Raw genomic sequence first — 15569 nt, forward strand, 5'->3', positions numbered from 1 at the left:
TAGAAGAAACTTTTGTAACATTTTGGTATTTCATGCAAGGAGATGCGAACCTACGGATTTTGGAATGGTAGGTACGCACCAACCCACTTGGTCATTGCGGCTGCCAATTGTCCATTGCTTTGAGTAATTTTTGACAACAGAGATTTCCATGGGACGCCATACCATCAAGGGAGAGATTTGAAGCAAAGAGTGACGGCTACGAGACATTGGTTGGTTGGTTGGTTGGAGTGGTGATTCATCCAGAATCCAACTAGCGCTTCCGCACCATTTTGCTGCCATATCCTCGTTACCAACTTGTTTAACAGTTATTTACAGCAAGTGTATGATGACAGACTGGATGTGCGGTTTAGGAACCTTATTAGGCTGTTGACGTCTAAGCCAGACAGTTGCTCGAGACTCTCGAACAGCGATTTGCCCAGACGTAACATTCAGTCCTTCTATAGGGTAGGGCATTCACAGAGGAAATGGAAGATTGTTTCCTTTTTATCTGGTTGTTTACAATGTGTTGTGAGGGATGCCCATTTTGGCGGTCTATCGGAGAAGACCAGAAGCCATTTATGACTGCCATTAGTCGCCAGGCGTCCCGTCGTTTCATGTTTATCAATGTCGACGATTGCTTGAGGTTGTAGGTGGGCCTTAACTTCCTGCTGATTTTGCATTTCATCTGGTCTCTCCATCTACAATCTGCGATTCGAAGGTATTTTAGGGGATACGAGACATTAACTAGCACCAAATTTTGCTCATAGGCATTCACACAGATCATTGGCATTGCGCAACCAGCATCGACAGACTTCCGTTATTAGTAAAAACTTCAACACACTTTTACCTCGAATGCGAAGCTATAGCGTGAAGAAGAAGTAGACACCTCGGCGTGATATGGCACATACGCTCAGCCCAACCCAGCTCAGTTCTTGGTTTTTGAGGTCACGGGAATTGTGATGAATGGAGGGCACAAGAAATCTTTCAGTTCTTATTATTGATAAAGGACTCGAATTTAACGGCCGTTAAAGGGTTAAACACGAATAATAACCCTATTTTTTGTTACGAGCTGACAATGGGTAAATTTGTGAACGACCCATGTTTGAAAGTTGTTCGAAATTAACGAGTGGCCAGATAGCAATTATAGTTTTTTCAATTGTTATTTTTCAGCGGCCACTAAAGTTAGTGCTCAACCAAGCATTAATATATCAAACTCCACCATCAATGGCTCCGGGTATACAGCGGTTAGCATCGCTTTCTGTGGTCAGAGTTCGACAATATCCACATATCTGAGGTGTGGTTCCAACAAGATGGCGCTACATTCCATAAATGCAACGCAACGCTCGAAGTTGTGACGGACAAATATGGCAACTGGATCATCTCACGGCGAGCATGCATCAATTAGCCACCGCGATCATGTAACTTCACATCACTCGTTTATTTTCTCTGGGGCTTTGTTAAGTGCTTAGTCTACGCTAATAAGCCAAAGTGGTTGGTGATTGAATGAGTTTGAGGGTAACATTCGAGACTCTATTGCCGGAATAACGTCGCCCATATTGGACAGAACCACTTCGAAAACTCTCACAGCTCCAGACTAGCTGCACATGCAATATTTTCATTGCTGAGTGCCCCTGTGCCGGTCGAAGTATCGAAAAATCACAGCCGTCAGAGTATTAGCGGTCGCCGTAGCCGAATGCATAGTGCATGACTACCATTCGGGAGTGCGTAGGTTCGAATTTCCGTGCATAAAACAGCAAAATGATAGAAGAAGTGTTTTCTAATAGTGATTGCCCCTTGGCAGGAAATGGCATCCGAGTATATTTCTGCTGTGAAAAAGCTCCTTGTAAAAAACCATTTGCGCTTCGGGGTAGGCTTAAACCTGAGGGTTCCACCAATTGTGCAACAACAACAAGACGCACACCACAAACAGGGGGGAGCTCAGCCAAAAACCTAACAGAAGTGGACGCGCCAATTCAGTATTCACAGTTATTGCGGTCTATACCCTCACAGGATCAAATTAAATCCAGTAAACCTGAGGGTTCCACCAATTGTGCAACAACAACAAGACGCACACCACAAACAGGGGGGAGCTCAGCCAAAAACCTAACAGAAGTGGACGCGCCAATTCAGTATTCACAGTTATTGCGGTCTATACCCTCACAGGATCAAATTAAATTCAGTAAACCCTCTTTCCCATTTGAAGCGCTACAACTTTTACTCCTGGGTTATGCAAAAGTTATGTTAAGGCCCTATTGGAAAGTTTTTTATTTGTGTTACATTACTACATACACAGTTTTCAATTGGTTGCCTGTTGCGGATGCCTCCGTGAAGTATTTACCCACGGTTGCAATTAAGTACACCACAACATGGAGTAGAAAGCGCTCGCGTCGAAATATGCGTATAAACATTAGTTTATGGAAAATAGTAAGCCGTTTATTCCAAGTGTCCACGGGTGTAGCTTTTGAGTCAGAGAAACTGAAAACCTGTAATACAACAATACAATAAGTGATGGAATTTTACATTACGATTTTCTTTCAAATTCAGGCTCACCTCCTTGGTATGGAGTATTTGCAGATAGAAGGGCTTAGTTAGTGCCGAGGTAAAGCCTCCAAAATAATCCGGCAGTTCCTCTTCCAGAAAGATGCACGTCTCCCAATCCTCGTCGGTTAGCAAACATTCATCTGGTTTTGGTTTATAAGGCACGGCACCCACTTTGCCACGCGTCAAAAAATTCATATCAGTTTGAGAAATGCGACCCTCTTGCTTTTCAATTGCCGTCGCTAACAAAAAGCTAAATATAATTTTATGATTTTCGAATAGACCGCGTGAAACATTTTCGAAAATCGCTTTTAACTCATCAAGTTTTAACTGGGTTATGCGCTCCTCGATCGTTTGCTTAGGATGTTCCAGACGTATGACGTTACAGAACACTTGTGAAAAGTACTTAAGACTGTATTGATACATAGGATCCACATCGGCCAAACCGGCTACTACAAAATACAATATGGCGCCACGTGAAGCCAACGAACGATACTTTTCGCGTGTGGCCGTAATAACTTTTTCCGTTTCTTCAGTGTCAATGAGACGTGTTGCAATGATAAGCGAGGTTTCCTAACGGATTATTGTTCGACAAGAGTTGTTGATGAGCGCAATCCGCTGAAGATGATATTGATGAATATTTACCTTGGCATCATTAAGCGTTTCAACGAGCTCCTCGTCATCTAAAATATTACCCTGTGAGTTGTAGAGCAATTTTAGCACCTTATCCTCCAATGCCAATAACTGTTGTTTGTCTGTGTTGATCTTCACAATGAGATCGTTGCGTTGGATTTCCATTGCAGGCAGTTCAATGGCCACAATATCGCTGGATGAAAAGAGAGACGTTGAGAAGTGTGAAGAATTTTAAATGTAGTTTTATAAATAATAAAGGGAAATGTAGAAAAGTTAACACTAGTCGGAAATGAAGATTTCTGTGGAAAATAGAGGGGAGTTCTATAAACACTTTGTTAGATGCAAGACGTTTCAATTCTGCTGGACTGCAACTGGGACTATCATATCAAATATGTTTTGCTACAGCCTTTAGAGCTCTGTATTTCTAGTGGACGTTATCACGTGACCTTTGCAAGTCCAAGCCTTTGATGGTTAGATTTTTGTAAGGAAGCTGAAGTAAATTTGTTGGTTGTATATCTACAGTATTTTTGTTTCCATGAAACATATGCAGATCTTGGGTTTGGTAAGCATTTCAATAAATATGAAAAAAAATGGCTGAGAGCTTGAAAAAAAGTTATTTTGAGTTCAGTATAAAATATTCAACTTATGAGGCAGCAGTGAACGAACACCTTGGATCCGCGAAAAAGAAAACGGGCAGCTAATGACAACCATTTGATGAAGGATAAATCTTCAGATTGTTGTAAGAGTAGAATGTAAAATCTAAGCTATTCAAAAACTCATAATTATCACAAGCAAATTGAGTACTGCTTAGCGCGATGCATGGTTACGGTGATTGACACTCTCCATAAGGATGTGGAGGCCCATTGTAATACGACTTGTTTGGACACAAGCCTTTCCTCACTAAGTCGCGATGTGGTCAAATATTGTAGATGGTTACAGATTTCAGGTCCCATTAGAAAGTACTCGGTGACAGTAGTACTTTACTAATGGAAAGGCGATCTGGTTTAATGAGGGACTTAGTTGTGTGTTCATTCCTTCTAGACAAGACCTGTCTATTTACCTCAGAAGTGGGCTTCGTAGTCTACATATTGATGGCCTGCGTGTTGTAGACTGACTTGATTCAAAGTATTTTTGAAATTTGAAATTTAAAAATGGCGAGCCACGAAGCACTGAGAGAATGGTAACTCTTAAAACACTCACGTTCATTGTATTCGAAGCTCTGGAAAGTAAAAGAGTCAGGGAGAAAAGGAGAGAAGTGACCGAGAGAATGAGATAGGATAGAATAGAGACTGAGACAGAGACAAAGAGATAGGATAGAATAGAGACAGACTGAGACAGAGGCAGAGGCAGAGGCAGATGCAGAGAAAGAGACAGAGACCGATTCAGATGCACTTGTTGGGTACGCTGATGATATCGCGCTGGTGGTAGTAGATAAAAGTCTCGAGCGACTGACGGCCATATGCAATCGCGTATACGAAAATGGTTGATAGCAGCAAAACTGGAATTTGCAGCGCAGAAGACGGAAATAGTCTTGCTAAGCAAAAGGAGGGCACGTGAAGAGATCGCGATCACGGTAGGCGAGCACACCATAAGGTCCCAGCCGTACTTGAAGTACCTAGGTGTCATCATTGACCCAAAAATAACGCTTAAGGATAATTGTGAGGCAGTCAGCAAAAAAGCACAGCTAGCCCGATCTGGGCAAATGAAAAAATCGCGTATGAAAGAAATAAGAACCACATACAAACTAAGCGCGCTTAGAATGGCGAGAGCTTATCGCACTGCTTCAGACGATGCCATGGCAGTCATATAGAGGAAAATTCCTATAGATCCCTCAATCAAAGAGCTGCAGAGGCTGTATAATCTACCGCTCAGTGTTATTAAAGAAGAAGATAGGCAGCGAACCATCAGAGAGTGGCAGCAACACTGGGACCTTTCAAAAATGGTAGTTGGACAGACAAGCTGATACCAGACATAGCGAAATGGTACCGAAGGAAGCACGGGGAAGTTGACTTCTACGTGACGCAACTGCTGAGTGGTCACGGATGCTTTGTCCGGTCAGCCTTGCCGAACCACAGAGTGCAAGGCATGTGCTTTTCCGGTGTCCGCGTTTCTACACCGAAAGAGAATACTTTTGCATGGTTTTTGGCGAGAATCCCACTGAGCCAAACCTTACGATGCAAATGTGCGATAAACCTAAAAAATAGCGAGCATTAAGTAGTACAGCTTCGTGTTGAAGAATGGGTCCGAAAGGCGAACCTGCGCCAACCACAGCTTGATATCCAACCTGATAGAAATGCTGAAGAGTCGTTGCTAGACGAACATCGAACAGATTATCGTACTGACAGAGACTGAATAATTTCAGTTAACATACTCCATAACGGCCTCCCAACGTATTACTGAAAGGTAAAGTTTCGGAAGGAGCAACCGTTCGGACATGAGGGGGGGTTTAGTCCGGGTTAAAACTTCACACTGACGGCCACAATGGCCATGGGCTTCCTCCTCCACAAAAATAAAAAGAAAAAAAGAGACAGAGACAGAGACAGAGATAGCAAGTCATGTGAGAATTTTCCAGATTCTTTAGCAAATCTGAAAATATCCTCCAGTTTGAGGGTACGAATTTGACTCGTTTTCAAGACATCGGAACTCAAAATTCTCAGCCTTTTTCTAGAAAAGGCAGGACATTCACAGGGGAAATGTTTAGTGCTATCCGGCTTCTCCAAGTGAGACAGGCAAATCGGGCCCTTAATGATTTCAGTGGTGTTTATAATGCTGACCCTATGGCCTGTATCCCTATGTGTCTAACGTCTTTTCTACCAAGTTTTACAAAAAAGTTCGACAGTTTTCTATTCGGACTCCTCACAAAACACTTTGCAGCTCTGCAAGGTTCTAGACCGGACTATCACTTTTTATATAAATTGCGTACATAATCAGTGATCAAATTCATGATTCTTGTAGAACTGATTTCGGTTATTGGTGCTGGTCCCTATGGGGTAATCGCTAATCCACAGTTGGCCAATTCATCGAATTCAAAGCTTGATTGAGAATAAAAGCAAGCGCACGCGAATGAATGAAAGATATCCACATACTGGGCATGGCTGACTGTATTGTAATCAATTCGCCTACTGGCAGGTTGCAATGCAGGAATCTTTCTTTCTTTCTAGGGATCCAGACAACGCTCGGGGTGCACGCTTAGCCAGATTTAAAACAAAAAATTGAGTACCTAAAACAATGATTTAAAGGAAATGTGATCTCCTCTCTTTCACTTTTTACCTTCTGATCAAGTTTGTAATCAAAGGGGTCTTACAAAGTTTACAGAGCATGAAGAAGAGCTTAGTTTAGAAAAATCGATGGGAAATAAATGTCTGAAAGTGCCTCATGATGGCTCATTTCTCTTTACGAAAGCTAATTTTCCTTCACTGAAATTCTCATGGTAAATATTTTACCGCTTGCCATTTTTTTGTATAACTTTTCAACTTACGCCAACAGCTGATCTTCAAGTCCACTTTCTGTAACTAAAAAGTTCACCAGCGTAACATTAATACAAATTTCTGGCAAATAATGTGGATTCGCTAATTTCGTAGTCATGTAAAGCTTAAAATTTTGATCATAGTCAATAACCATATCGCCCAGCTTCAAATAGACGCGTCCCTCAAACAGGTAAGTCTCTCGCTGCAGAATTGGACGAATGGAGGGATCAATGTTCTCATCGATATCTTCCAGTAACACTGGGAGTCCTTGGCGCACAGCATTTTCCAATGTGCGTAATAAATTGCCATCTGTCATTTTGCAGACGATCAGACCATTTGCCTTCTCCTTGTTGCGAATCCAGCGATTAGCCTACAAATCAGGTAATATATAATAATATTAGAAAGTTTAATTTATTGACACTCATAAGTGAATACCTGCTCCTGCGGATCGATCATAAGTGGCCAGCGCAGTGCACGTGTTGCATAGAGGCCATTCTCAATGGATACTGTGTCCTTAGGTAGACCATCCATGGTCCATTGACGCATTTCATATGGATCGCCAAGCACCTTGAGCAACAGAAATTCACCGCTTGATGGTATTTGATGTTCCTGACATTTGGTCACCCATTGTGTGCACATTCCATCACGATATTCAGTCGAGAAAGCGCCCAGATAAGCGACGCAAGCTGCCGAGACCAAAACGTCACCCGGCACACATTTCAGATCTTGTGTTAGAGTCTAAGTACAAAAAAGAGATTATGCAGTTAGCGCTGATGCAAAAAGATTATGCTGTTGATTGGTTACCTTCACTGTTTCTTTCCAGCGTATTTCCTCTTCGGATAGAGCGGAGGTTAAGCGACCGGCGCGATTTAGGCGCCCATATGTCAAATCGACTGCATCTTGTATGGTTTTGAATTCACGATTTTTCTCCTCCAAGTCTTCTTGTAGTGCTTGAATTTTAGCCTCTACAGCAGCCAATTCCTTTTGCTTTTGCTTAAGCACAGTCATAATGGCTTTGAGCTCGGCATCCGCTGCTTCTTTGCGTTTCAATTTTGGCTCTACTACTTTGTAAACCTTAGAGAATTTGTCCATGGCGATGACCCACATGCAGACAGAGGACGCAACTTTTGACACTTTTTCCAATTTCTGCAGCAAGAATGCATAATTGTATAGAGGAATTGCTAGAAACTGAAATCAATAGCTACCACTGGCAGAAAGTCCTTGTGCTCAATATATTTCTTTAACTTCTTAAGCACATCTTCTTTGATGTGTTCCTTGTCATACTCAACTAGGCGCTTCAAGAAATTCACATCTGCCATTATACGCTTAGCTGAGGCCCAGTCGGTTCTGAAAATATGAATATCCATTCATTATACACTCATTACCCTTGGTGTGAATTGTATGTTTGTAGGTACTTAGAGCCAAGCAAGATGCACACCGCTTCCATGGTGAACTGTACCAAAGCGGGTGGCGTGGTGAAGGATTTTAGTTCATTAATGTCCGCTTTTGTTAAGCTTTTCAAGGCTGCATCTGCATCACGTAAAGCTGGCATAGCGATTTCCAAGTCTTTGTTGGCGTCATCCGAAATCACTTGGCAAACTGCGGCCTTCTCCTTGGCAACATTTTCATCGCGCATTACGCCTTCCTTCACCTGATCCGCTTGTTTGGTATCGAAGCTAAGGCGATCAACCAATTGTTTCATAATCGCTGATTTTTCATCCAGTTGTGGCACCATAACCTCTAATTCTTTTTGCATAACAGCGATCTGTATGGAGCGCGTATGACGAATAGATTGAAATATGTTGGCAAGTAGATTTTGGATACTGAGTACCAAAACTAATGAGTACTTACAACATCATTGGTCTGCAAAATTTTATTCAAACCATTTGCGATACGTTTTCGTTTAGCAATTATCTCATCGGACTTAATCTTTAATAAGTTCTGATACAATTTAAGTAGTTCTAAATAGCTGCTTGGTGTGGTGTAGTAATGGCGTTTCATTTCCTTGTAAAAACGTACCGATGCCTCTTCGACGGTCTGTTTAGAAAATGTGGGAAATTAGAAAATATTTATTTCAATGAACAATGCGAGCTTCGAAGTACTTGCTGAAAGGTTACAGAGTAATTCTTTCCTTCGAAATTTGTATGCGTATGCATTAATGAGCTACGTTCGTTACAACAATCAAGGAAAGTTATGTAAAAGTTCATCTCTGCGCTAAGGTGGCGACTACGTATATATCGAGAGGCTATAGTTCGAAGTAGAGGTCACCCAGGTAAGCTAATTGCTCTGACACGGAAGAGCTACAGAGACGCAAGCTGCTGCGTCCTGCTCAAAGAATCGGTTTGTGAGCCTTTCCTGGTGCTAAGCGGTGTACGACAAGGATACATATTGTCCCCTATTTGGTTTTTTCTTGCCCTCGAGGATGTGAGCTGCTTTCAGTAATGAAAATCAGTACAAAGGCATTTAATGGCAGAAAAACAAACCAATTTCTCAGGCACCAGGCATACGCGGATGATATCTGCTTACTAGCTTATAAACTTTGCGACCGGAAACTGTAAGTATACAGGAAAAAAGCTTCAAGGTACCGGCATCAAGATCAACCCTATAAAAATGAAAGAGCTGCATCTCAGCGGGTTCACATCAGAGCCGGTTGCAGTGGGCGCACAACGGCATGAAACTGTAGATAAAATTTGCCACCTCGGCTGCATGGTCACCCTCGAAGGCGGCTTTGAGATAGATGTTGAGTGTAGCAAAGCTATTTCAGTAGGCTCTCCGTTGGAACCCTTCCAACAAACTGGGCGAGGAGTGGGTAGGCCACGCATCAGCTCAACAGAAGCTGAAATGAATTCTCTTGGTCTTACGTTGAACAAACTGGATATATAGCTCAAAACCGTGTCCGTTGGTGAAGAGGTGTAGTTGACGCACTGCGCTCCAATAGGTGTTAAAGGAAAACTATTTATACGAGTATACCTATATGCTTTCTAGTTCGCCCACCGCAGCCTAATGGTTTGTGCGCGGCTACCATCCATGAGGACCAGGGTTCGAAGCCCGTTGTGGGCATGAATTATCTTATCATAGATTAGGTTAGCAGAAGTGGCTGGTGAACGTGTCTCTCCCCTAAAAATACAGGGTTTGATTGAAAAGTAATGAGCCTTTTTTTTTTTAAGCAGTTTTATTAAACCTTGTCTTATATGTACAACTAATATTCTTCAAAATAGGGCCCTTGAGCGCCAGTACACCGCTAGTAGCGGTCTTTCTACTGCAGGAAACATTTTTTAAACTCATCCGTCGGAATCGCGTTCAATTCGGCTGTCACAGTTTTTTGGATCGCCTCGATGGTCCAATCATCATTTTCCCCCACCAGCCGATTCGGTTGATTGCTTGGCAGACGCTCCGCGCGGGAAAGCTCATTACTTTTCAATCAAACCCTGTATGCTGGTAGTAGTAGTGTCCATGTATTATGTCATATTTCGAATAAATTCGCTAATTCCCAATGAACTTCGCTAATTCTCATTGATTAGCTTAGGGAGAGTGAGAGAGGCGATGATAGCGGGAGAGTTATCTTATCGTTTGGTGAGCTCGTTTATGAGTTAAATTGTTTGAGTTTGACAGTTTATAAGGCTTGTTAGTGCACCCTACTGTGGTACGGCTAAATATCTCCAGTTAAATTTATTGAGGTTTGTGGCTCAGTGCCTCTTAGGATGAGTCTTTGGCGTAAAGGTAGAGCGTAATGCTACGCGGTGGTACAATCGTCATCCCTTTAGTTTGCACGCAGGGTACGCTTTAAATTTACTATTTCGATGCACTTTGAGAGATGCCGCATGACTTCATAAGAAAAGTTTGCCTAGCCCATGTGATCTTTTTCTGTCTAGTGCTTAGATCATGGCAAATATGGCGACGTATATACCCAGTGCATTATCATAAGAGATAGATAGAGGGAGAGAGAGAGATAGAGAGATAGAGAGAGAGAGAGAGAGACAGCGAGAGGTAGAGAGAGATATATAGAGAGACAGATAGAGAGAGATAGAGAGAGAGAGAGAGAGAGAGAGAGATAGAGAGAGAGACAGATAGAGATAGAGAGAGAGAGAGAGAGAAAGAGGGAGAGAGAGAGTGTGTCTCATGATACGCCGATCGCCTTTTTGCAAGAAGTTTTCCAAATACGCTCCATCGAGTTGTTGTTTCAGAGAAGTTTCCTAGGCAATAGTTCATGAAAATTTCGATGTATCACCTGGGCAGAATTTTTTTAAAAAATGTGTGTCATCCTATGGATTGCATTATGTAGACCAAATTTTATGTTCATCGGCTTCAAAATTCGCATCAAAATACATCTACGCAAAATTCTAACTTTTAACTCTGGACAGCTGCTTCCCAGTACTAGCCTGGATTCCTAATATTCTTGTAGAGCTCCACATAAATATAATGTGAAAGCTGTCTGGTTTGAAAGCCCTCTAGCGAAAGTTTATATCGAAAAAAAATTAAAAATTATTTTGTCTTCATTTACCTTATGCATAAATACGGTGGTGCTGGCCAACGCGATGCGATCATTCTTGTCACGTGCGATATCCTGCAGCACGCCCAATGCCACCGAATACAGCGCCTCAGTCGGCCAATTGGAGAACCAATCAATCGTTGTACAGTTCACCAAGGACGGAAACATACGACAACGCCGGCGAAAAGCATCCCCAACTGGACTCATAGAAAGCACCACATGCAGATTATTGCGTACGCGATTGATGAAAAACTTATAGATTTCATCACGACTGCAACCCTGTACAAGCAGCAGATTAGGAATAACACAATGCAGTGGCACGCAAAGAAATTTACCCCAGCCATCGCTGCGTTGCACGCTTCACGTGAATCCAATATAACTTTTTCATAGTCATCACCTTCAAAGAGATTTGGCACCTCACCCGAGTTAAGCATGTTATTAATATCCTCTAGGAACTCTTCCTCCACGATTTGAGTGTCGATCATTAAGAAAACCACCGGATTATTTTCAATCTGTGAAATAAATGAATTTAAGTTTATGAGTTATGGAATGCACCCATTAACTTTCCAGCTTACCCCTGCAAAGCGGTAAATGATTCTTAGATCTTCATGGAATCCATTTATATCATAGTTTCTCTTCAGCTCGATTTGTAGACACTTATACTCGTTGACATGTGCCGCTAGCCGTGTCAGTGATTGCTTACCCATACCAGCCACACCCACCAACAAACCATAACCACGATCACTACGCAGCAAGCGCGCCAAACGCACTGTATGCTCCAAAGCATCCTGAAAGAGTATCAAGCGCATATTCTTGCCCGTCATCGAGTTATAATCCACAATGTAATCATTCAAAATGCTCTCCAACTTCTTGTGATCAGCGATCTCTTCATAGACGCGCTCGTTTTTTGGCTTTCCAAATATCATAAAGTCGCCAAAGAGTATGGCCGGTTCGTCCCGTTTCATTACTTCTCTGTTGAACTGTTTGAGGCAAACTTCGTGCATGATATTGTTAAAGAGCGCCTTATCCTCATCATTGATTAAGCGATCATGAAAGACGCGTGTTGTTTCATGAAAGAAAAGCCGCAAAACTTGTATCTCTAGGTTGTAATGGGTATTAGTTGCTTGTAGAATGCCCTGCACACACTTGGATAGATCACGTAAATTGAAGATGTAGTGAGATTTGTCAGGAGTCGGTAACATCTCGTTAGAGATACGCGAGTAAACTTCGACACAAGCGTTGACAATCGGTATGGAGAGCGGGCGTATCACGGACGAGAAGGTGTCTAGGAAGCTACGGAAAATATTTAATTGCTAATAGGTTACATAATCAGCTGATTAAATGAGCAAAAATACTGAGAGCAATCACGCAAAACAACCGAAAGCTTTTACTTTTACCTACCCAGTAAGTATACCAGCGAATATAGTCGTCAACGTGTCATTATTCGGCTTTGGGAGAGAGAAGAGCGCAAAGTGTCGCACAAAACTAAAGAAAAAAGTTTATAATCTGTGTGTGAGAGGAAAGCTTGTCAACTCACCGTGGCGTGAGTGGATTTCGACCACCTCCGGGAGGTGCGCAAGCACAGCCAAGTACTACATCCAAAATCTCCTTCCAGAAAAGCTTCTCACGATCGTACAAGCCTTTGAAATCAAGAAATTGCCTGTGGAGTATTAGGAGGAGTATTAGTGTACGTTAGAGCTTAGATATATGAGATGTGGCTTTAAGAAATGAGACTGATAAACATTTACTTTGGCATCAAATGCGAGCGATTCCAGGCTAAGTGATCCAAGCATTTTGGACATCGCCGTCGAGTTTGCTGAAAATTGGTTTATTTGAGTGGTTTTGCATAATGAGTAGTAAACTGGAGAAATTTAATCGTTTCGAAATTTATTCAAATTTGAATATTTTTGATTTTCTTTTTAGAGTAAAATAAAGGGTGGTTAAATTTCAATGGCCGATGTTGAATGTGAACCACACCTAAACGTCAACGACATCGTTGGACTTGTTTCTTTGGGGTTATTTGAAAGAAAAGGTGCACAACGATAAGCCAGCAACAATTCAAGAGCTAAATAATGAGATAATTCGTCACATTAATGGCATAGAACCTCAATTATGCCTCAGCGTCATCGAAAATTTGGACCATCGGATGGAGATGTGCCGCCGAGGGCGCGGCGACCATTTGTCAATATTTTATCCCATACGTAATTGAGCTATACTAGTATTATAATAATAAAGAGAAATAACAGTAATTTCTTAAAAAAATTGTATTTTATTCAAAATCAACACCGACCCTTGAAACTTAACTACCCTTTATCTTCGGCTTTATTTACATTTTTGAACTTTTTCTTCTTTTTGTGGATAAAATAACTTAATTTTTTGTTTTTTTGGGAAAACATTAAATTTTTGTTTTTAAGTTTTGGTAAAAACATTTGACTTGAATTTTGTTTTTAAATTTAAGTTTTTGGTAAAATTTTTGGTATAAACATTTTTTTGTCAGTTTCGAACACAAAAAAGGGGTTTTTTCAAAAATGACAAACAAATTTTTCCCAAACCATTGCAACAAAAAAAATGATTTTTTTTCTTTTGAAAAAAAGGCGGTTTTATTTAATTTTTGAACTTTTTCCTCGTTTTTTGTTGTAAAAAAATAACTCAACAAATTTTTTTTGTGAAAAAACTAAATCTTTTGGTTCAAATTTTTTTGTGATTTTTGAAAAACAAAGGCGGTCACTTATCAGAAATGACAGAAAAAAAAATTTCCCAACATTATTAACAAACAAATTTTTATGTATTGTATTTTTTTCATTCAAATATTTCATTCAATGTATTTTTTTTTCAAATATTCTTAAAAAAGTGTGTGTGCATTTTTTTCATAAATTTTTATTTAAAGAATATTTTTTGTTTCAAAATTTAAACAAAAATATAAAAATGTTAAAAAGAACCGAAGATATATCACTTTTCAAAAAACTCTATACCAAAACTTTCATTGCTGTTTTTTTTTTGAATTTTTTCTTTGTTTTTGTTGTGAAAAAAATTTATTAAAAAAAAAATTTTTTTTTGGGAATAAATTCAATTTTTATTTCGAATTTTTGGGAAAAACATTTTGTGCCATTATTTATAGAAAATGACAAAACAAAATTTTTTGCCAAGCAAAAGCAATTTTTAGGAATTTCGTTTTCTTTTGAAATTTTTTTTTTAAGTATGTTTTATCCCAAGAAATTAATAAGTTATAAAAATGTTAAAAAATTCTTTACCAAATTTTTCAACTTCGTTTTTTTTTAATTTTCTTTTTTTTGTTGTAGTCAATATAGCTTAAAACAAATTTTTCTTAGGAAAAAGTTAAATTTTTTTGGGAACAAATTTGAAAATTTTTCTTTTTTATTGTGATTTTTGAACCAAAACCAACCTATTTATCAAAAATGACAAAACAAAATTTCTTTCAAAATTTTTTCCTAAACATTCTAAAAACAAAATTTGTATGCAGTCTTTTCTTTTGCATAAATTTGTATTTAAAATAATATTTTTTCCTTTAAAAGTAAAAAAAAGTTATAAAAATTCTAAAACGTACCGAAGATATATAACTGTTTGAAAACTTTATATTAAAATTCTCAACATCGTTTTTGTTTTTTTTTAATTTAGAACTTTTTTTTTTGTAGTAGAATACATAGCTTACAAAATATTTAGCTTGGGAATCAATTTTTCAAGGTTACTTCTTGTTAAACTCAAGCCTACAAATAAAACAATTAGAAAAAAAAAACAAAAATACGACAATGCTCGGAATACTTTGATCACTTAACATGGAATCGCTAAGACCATGGAAGGCTATGACCGTACAAATTCCTTAACATAAGCGAGAGGTCCTATGCCCGATTTCATTACTTACTAATGCTTATCTAATTCTTTACCCTTACCTTAAAAGCTCAATCGCCGGCTGACTCCCATACGTATCCAGTTTCGGCATATTCACATCGTCTATGAAAACGATTACCATTTTACCAAATGGTGCACTCAGTTGTGTACGTTTTCGTTTCTCCAATTGCGCCTCGACCATTTCCTGTGTACGCGCGCTACTCGTTTGTGCGGAAAAGTTCAAAAGTACCGGTACTACGTTGCCCTTTGAGAGTTTCTTGAGTGCGGAAACTGCTAATACGGATTTGCCAACGCCGGTGTCACCAGTAAACATAACGGGAAATCTGCGCTTGAAGAGCAGCTCTGATACGTAGCTGAGGATGAGGTTGAAAAGAGTATTGTTGTATTGATGAATTACTTATATATACAGCCCGATATACAATTTTATTTAGCAAATATAGTAGATCGAAGAAAAGAACGATAAAATTAAAAGCTTTGAATGACTCGCTTTTTTTTGTCGGGACAACTAGCAATTACAGCACTCAGACACAATTAAGTCCATTGTACTGCACTCGGATTCCCTTTTAATTTTCTTTAAATCTACCCGATCTCCGAAG

At 39.9% G+C, this 15569-nt stretch overlaps 1 protein-coding gene across 1 annotated transcript in view; it reads right to left on the reverse strand.

Moving 5' to 3' along the window:
- The window catches only part of LOC128857388 (dynein axonemal heavy chain 6), a 47354-nt gene that overhangs the window by 5963 nt on the left and 25822 nt on the right, over nucleotides 1–15569 (reverse strand). Inside the window, exons 22-36 of the mRNA XM_054093130.1 lie at nucleotides 15015–15326; nucleotides 12644–12766; nucleotides 12508–12591; nucleotides 11682–12399; nucleotides 11442–11618; nucleotides 11119–11385; nucleotides 8469–8654; nucleotides 8033–8382; nucleotides 7823–7964; nucleotides 7422–7763; nucleotides 7053–7355; nucleotides 6629–6987; nucleotides 3163–3343; nucleotides 2530–3090; nucleotides 2269–2462 (exon numbers count right to left, since the gene is read on the reverse strand). Of these exons, the coding sequence (XP_053949105.1) occupies nucleotides 2269–2462; nucleotides 2530–3090; nucleotides 3163–3343; nucleotides 6629–6987; nucleotides 7053–7355; nucleotides 7422–7763; nucleotides 7823–7964; nucleotides 8033–8382; nucleotides 8469–8654; nucleotides 11119–11385; nucleotides 11442–11618; nucleotides 11682–12399; nucleotides 12508–12591; nucleotides 12644–12766; nucleotides 15015–15326 (4299 nt within the window). The remainder of the gene's footprint in view (nucleotides 1–2268; nucleotides 2463–2529; nucleotides 3091–3162; nucleotides 3344–6628; nucleotides 6988–7052; nucleotides 7356–7421; nucleotides 7764–7822; nucleotides 7965–8032; nucleotides 8383–8468; nucleotides 8655–11118; nucleotides 11386–11441; nucleotides 11619–11681; nucleotides 12400–12507; nucleotides 12592–12643; nucleotides 12767–15014; nucleotides 15327–15569) is intronic.

This window comes from Anastrepha ludens, chromosome 3 (assembly GCF_028408465.1).
Source record: "Anastrepha ludens isolate Willacy chromosome 3, idAnaLude1.1, whole genome shotgun sequence".
In the NCBI taxonomy this organism is placed as follows: Eukaryota; Metazoa; Arthropoda; class Insecta; order Diptera; family Tephritidae; genus Anastrepha; species Anastrepha ludens.